General features: G+C 60.5%; 1 protein-coding gene across 1 annotated transcript; it reads left to right on the top strand.

The window, feature by feature from the left end:
• Window positions 1–366: 366 nt before the first annotated feature.
• Window positions 367–5,246, top strand: LOC129638151 (testisin-like). The gene is made up of 8 exons (XM_055562718.1): window positions 367–420; window positions 481–694; window positions 795–824; window positions 911–937; window positions 1,172–1,337; window positions 2,008–2,291; window positions 4,553–4,707; window positions 5,007–5,246. The coding sequence occupies exons 1-8, from the start codon at window positions 367–369 to the stop codon at window positions 5,244–5,246; spliced, it is 1,170 nt and encodes a 389-aa protein (XP_055418693.1).
• The last annotated feature ends 536 nt before the right edge of the window (window positions 5,247–5,782 follow it).

Raw genomic sequence — 5,782 nt, 5'->3', positions numbered from 1 at the left:
TCCTCCTAAAAAATTATTGACTTTGACTTTGTACCCACAAAGTGACTTTGGGGCCCGCAACAGTGTCCACAAGGAGGGGAAGCAACCTGTAGGCTCTGTAGAGAGATGAGGCTCCTTGCCCGGCAACAGGCAGACAGGGAGGTAAAGAGCCCCCTAGATGGTCAAATCAGGCCAGTTTATTCTGTGGGTCCTGTGAAGGTCATCACTTTTAACAGCAGATAATACAGTGCGCGGCCCTAATCAGCACTCAGTGAGGACTTGGGACTGTGCTTTCATGAGAGTCCTGACGGTGGGCCAGGTCCTTGGTCCTTTCTAGAGGAAGGAGCGGCTAGTACAGAGGGCAGCAGGGGGCGGCCAGGCCCCAGCATGGCGGACGAGAGAGGGGTCGGCTGCTCACACCGGTTCCCGGGCCATAGCAAGGTACGTCGTTGGGGACCAGTCCCAGTAACAAGCTCAAAGCTGGGCACTGTGACGTCCCAGGTACCCAAACAAACCTTGGACCAGCGAGGTCGTCGGCCCGGCTGGGGCACCCAGGGTTCCCGCGGCTCCCTCTCCCCCAGGGGGCGCTCAGCGGGGCCCTGGAACGGGCGGGAGCGGAGAGGGCGCGGGGCGGCCGGGGGCGAGGCCATGCGCCCGCAGGGGGCGGCGCTGCTGCTGGCGCAGCTGCTGGTGCGGATCGAAATCGCCGAGCAGGGTGAGCTCGGGCGGCGAGGGCTGCGGGCGCGAACCGGGGTGAAGGGGGCGGCTGGGGCGCGAGGAGGCAGTGAGGAGCTCACCTCGTCTCCTGCCCGCAGCCCTTCGGGACAAGGACCTGCTGCTTCCAGGTAAGGCGTGCGGGAGGCGCTTCCCCGCGGAGGGCTCGTGGGCCCGAGCGCGAAGGGCACCTCAGCTTTCCCTCTCCTCGCTCCAGGTTTTCAGAACTCGTCGATGCTCTCATGTAACTGATGGGCCCCGGGGGGTCGGGGACGGGCAGGATGGGGCGGGCGCCCGCGGGCGACGTGGGGCAGGTCCCCAGCGTTCAACGCTTCCTGGGTGGCACGACCCCAGGACGCGCGGTTCCCCTCCCAGGACGCGCGGTTCCCCGGGAGCCCCTTCCCTTCCCAGTGGGTGAGGGTGGGCAGGATGAGCCTGCCTCCCGCAGCTCAGCCTGGTGTCCGTCTGTCCATCCCAGGGCCTTGTGGCCAACGGGTCATCCCGACACGCATAGTGGGTGGAAAGGATGCAGAGATCGGACACTGGCCGTGGCAGGGCAGCCTGCGTCTGTGGGGCTACCACTTCTGCGGAGCGAGCCTGCTCAACCGCCGCTGGGCGCTCTCCGCCGCGCACTGCTTTGAAAAGTGAGTCTGGGGTCAGGGGGCCCGCTGACCCCGCGTCCTGGTCTGTGCCAGAACGTGCGCCCATGTGCCACGTGGCCGCGGCCCTCGAGTGCTCCTGAGCCCCAGGCTGGGCTGCAGCCCGTTCCACACCGGCGCAAGGCCCCCAGGGCGCTCCCTGAGGAAACCCTATGCGGTTTTTTCCGGAACATTTGTGTGTCTTGTTCTCTTTCTTGCTTCATTTGTCCCCACATGGCACCTCCAGCCTCCACCTTCCTCACCCCACCTCCCAGCGGAGGTGTGCCCCCGGGGGAGGAATGAGCTGAGGTAAGTGCTGGACACGAGCCCAGCTGGTGGGGTCAGTGGTTCCCGAAGCTGTGTGGAGCCCAGCCTGTGTGACCCCTATGAACCTGCTGGTCCCCTTAAGAGGAGGGCCCTGGAGGCGACAGGGGGTTGAGTGACTGGCCAGGTGAGCTGGCAGGGGAGGCACCCTCCTGCCCCAGGTCCCCAGGTGTGGGACTTTGGTTGGGGCTCGGGGCTCTCCCCGTTTCTACCCTGGCCCCTTTGTGGAAGGAGGACCTGTGTCCGGGATGAGCCGGGCTGTGGCCCTGCGGTCTCAGGGAGCAGCCCAGGCGTGCTGGGATGGCCCACCCTCCCTCTGAAGACCCCTGAGGGTTCTCTCCTCCCTTGATAGCAACCGAAATCCCTTTCACTGGTCAATCCAGTTTGGAGAGCTGTCTGCCGCACCATCCATTTGGAACTTGCAAGCCTACTACAACCGTTACAATGTGGACCAGATTTTCCTGAGCCCCTACTATCTGGGCGCTCCGGTGTATGACATCGCCCTGTTGAAGCTGTCCTCCTCAGTCACCTATACTAAGTACATCCAGCCCATCTGTGTCATGGCCTCCATCTCCGAGTTTGAGAACAGGAGTGACTGCTGGGTGACCGGCTGGGGAGACATTGAAGAAGAGCTGAGTGAGTCTGGGGACAGGTATGGGCCAGGCGAGGGTGGCAGTGTCTTCGCCTGCTGGTTCTAGCTGCGCCAGCCTCATGCTGGCAGCCTGCTCAGTGTTCTCCGGACGCTGGCTCTCCACCTTTGCCCCTCGCCCGTAGAGCAGGGCTTTCTGTACCCTAAGCTCCCCTTCTCTTTCGGAGATTGTGAGCCAGAAACCAGAGAGGAAGGCCCAGGCTAGCACCCTCAGCCTGCTGGGTGTCTGTTGGGTGCTGTGGGGGAAGTGGGTGTGTGTGTTTCAGGAAACCCTTCTTTCTACCCCAGCAGGGTGCTCCCCCTAACCCCCTCCATCCAGCCTCTGACTCCAGCTCCCCCACCCCTTCTGCACCGACAGGGGCAGTGGGAGTGGGGAGCCCTCCCATCCTGGAGTGCCAGCTCATTCATTCTCTCTCCTTGAAACTTTGAGCCTTGCTCCAGCCCTGCTCCCACTCAATCTCTGTGGGGCTCCATGCGCTGGCATTAGTGAAATGTGAAAGTGAAATCGCTCAGTTGCGTCCGACTCTTTGTGACCCCATGGACTGTAGCCCACCAGACTCCTCCGTCCATGGGATTCTCCAGGCAAGAGCCCTGGAGTGGGTTGCCATTAGCTGCCACCCATTTCTCTCTTACCACGAGTCCCTTGACTCTGCTGGGCCCAGGTCCCCCAGAGGGGCTCACGAATTAGACCCCGGTCACGCTGCCCCCGGGCCTAGCGCGGCCCTGCCTTGCCCTCAACCACAGCAGCCGTGATAGACCAAGCTCCCCTGGTGCACTGTGTGTACCAGGGCTCCAAGGACTCTCTTCCTTCTGAAGTCTACCTGCCAAAGAGCTGGGAGCATCTTTATGCCTGCTTTACAGATGAGGAAACCTGGAGAGGCATGGAGAGTTTCCCAGGCCCTGGGGATCCATGGAGAAGCCAGGGCTCCTTGGCCCAGAGAGAGTAGCCAGCCACACACCTGGCATTGCCAGTGAGGAGAGGGGAGTCGACTGGAGACCTGCCCTGTCCTTTCCTTGCACCCCAGGGGGCTGGAGAAAGTGCCCCAGTGTAGACTTCTTGGGCCCAAAGGGCTGGATGGCCGTGAGCTGAGGGGCCCAGCCAGGCTGACACTGCCCCTCCCCCAGCTGACAGGCGATCACATCCAGCGCCAGCTGAACCCTCACTCCGACAGGTAGAAGGTGACTTCTTGACCCCACCCCCAGAGCTGATGTACTCTGTACTAGTGGGGAAACCTTGGGCAAAGCACTTCTTCTCACTCTGCCTCACCTTCCTCATCTGTAAAATGGGGGTAATAATAGTTCCCACCAGAGAGGGTAGTTCTGAGGCTTAAAAGCATTCCTACATGAGGGCTTAGCAGAGCGCCTGGAAGTCAAGAAACGATTGCCTCAACAGCTTTCAGTGTTAATGGGGTCATCCTCTGCAGGACAAGGAGGTGATTCAGTTCTAGACTTTGGACAGGCCTGGCTTCATATCAGGGCTTCCCAGGGGGTGCTAGTGGTAAAGGATCCGCTGACCCGTGCAGGAGACATAAGAGACCCGGGTTCGATCCCTGGGTCGGGAAGACCCCCTGGAGGAGGGCATGGCAACCCAATCCACTATTCTTGCCTAGAGAATCCCATGGACAGAGGAGCCTGGTGGGTCATGGTCCATGGGGTTGCAAAGAGTTGGACACGATTAAAATAACTTAGCATGCATGGGTTCATGTTAGGCTCTGGCGGCTCCTGGTGCTTTGCCAGGGTTGAGGGAGGGTGACCTTCCTCCCAAATCTTTCCTTACCCAAGACCAAGGCTGATTACACTGCATCCCAGGGATGCTGCAGGAGCACCTGGTAGAGCTCTGGGCTCGGGCTGGGCAGGCTTGTTGCAGGGGGAGAGAGAGCACGCCAGGCTGCCCCACTCCCACAGGCACTGGACGCTGGACTGTGCAGATCCTAAACCATCCCAGTTGCACCAGCCCCACCCCGGAGGGCTAAGGTCTCTCCCTGGGGGCTGGAGCAGGGCCTATTGTCTGCAGGCTGCAGTAAGGGAAGCTGTAACAGCCTGTCCCTCCTCTAGGCCCTTCCGTGGTGTGTTCATCACCCACCACGTGCTGGGTGCTGAGCTAGAGCAGAGGAGTCAAGGGCAATGTCCCAGGTACTGTGGGTGCCCCAGGGTCCCCCCGCCGCATGCCTTTGTAGCCTGTGCCATTCTGATGGCAGAGGAGAGGCTCAGGACGCCATCTTTCTCTGTTCCCTCAACTCCCTGGCAGGTCTGCCATCTCCCTACACCCTCCAGGAAGTGCAGGTCGGGATCATAAACACCACTATGTGTAATCACCTGTTCTCAATGCCCGATTTCCGCATTGACATCTGGGGAGACATGATTTGCGCTGGCGACCCTCAAGGCGGCAAGGATTCCTGCTTTGTGAGTATCCCTCCTGTCCCCAGCTCGCGCATCACCCCAGCCGCCCGCCTCCCCGCCCTGGCCAGAAAGCACCCTGCGACCCTGCCCTCCATTCGGGCCTCGTGTCCACCCTGGGGGGCGGGGGGAGGGACGACTGTTCCACTTTGCAGATGCAGAAACTGAGGCTTGCTCACTTTGGTGGAGGGGAGGGGTGGGATTTGCACCCTGTCTGCCTGGCCACAGCCCCTCCTGCTCTCCCGGCCTCTCTGCTCACCCCTCCTGCGCCGCCCCAGGCTGGACTCACCCATGCTGGTCCCCAGGGTGACTCAGGTGGGCCCTTGGTCTGTGAAAAGAAAGGGCTGTGGTATCAAGTTGGAGTCGTGAGCTGGGGAGTGGGCTGCGGTAGGCCCAACCGGCCGGGTGTCTACACCAATATCAGTGTGCACTACAAGTGGATCCGAGAGGTTCTGGCCCAAAACAACACTTGCAGGCTGGACCCCTGCCTGCTGCTGCTGCTCCTTCCTCTGCTCTGGGCTCTCCCATTCCTACAGCTGGCCTGAGCCCAGCCAGTGGCCCCCGAGAGTTGGGGCCATCTGCTGAGTCAGGCCCAGTCCCCTTCTGTCCCCTTTGCTAATAAAAGTGTATATGTTCAAGTTGACACCTTGCTGCGCTTTCGGTGGCCCCGGGTGGCTTCCTGGACACCCTCACAGACACTTGCGTCCCATCCACTCCAAGACCACTCTTTAACTCCTAAATCATCGTCCATTCATCTGTGCTATGCAGGTTTTGGTTGCAAACAACAAAACCCTTTCAAGGTTAGTTCGATCAGAAAGATCATTTATTAAAGGACTCTCAAGAGTCTTCTCCAGCACCACAATTTGAAAGCATCAATTCTTCGGCGCTCAGCCTTCTTTATGGTTCAGCTCTCACATCCATACATGACTACTGGAAGAACCATAGATTTGGCTGGCGAGGCTTATGTCAGACCCAGTGTTGTCCTGGGAAGACAAGACCAGGGAGCTCCCTCTGGGGCCAGATTTAGTCCCCTGATGGTGGAGAGGGCAGGACGGAGGAGGAAGGTCCTGGGAGGCGGGCA

This window comes from Bubalus kerabau, chromosome 23 (assembly GCF_029407905.1).
Source record: "Bubalus kerabau isolate K-KA32 ecotype Philippines breed swamp buffalo chromosome 23, PCC_UOA_SB_1v2, whole genome shotgun sequence".
Lineage (NCBI taxonomy): Eukaryota > Metazoa > Chordata > Mammalia > Artiodactyla > Bovidae > Bubalus > Bubalus kerabau.
Note: the sequence above shows the minus strand (reverse complement) of the source record. Positions and strands in the feature narration are given on the sequence as shown.

Excerpts from the sequence above, each read along its gene's own strand:
- LOC129638151 (XM_055562718.1), top strand. The coding sequence starts at position 367 with ATGGCGGACGAGAGAGGGGTCGGCTGCTCACACCGGTTCCCGGGCCAT. Across the intron at positions 938-1,171 it reads GAACTCGTCGATGCTCTCAT|GGCCTTGTGGCCAACGGGTC; the intron begins GTAACTGATGGG and ends TGTCCATCCCAG. Across the intron at positions 4,708-5,006 it reads GCGGCAAGGATTCCTGCTTT|GGTGACTCAGGTGGGCCCTT; the intron begins GTGAGTATCCCT and ends GCTGGTCCCCAG.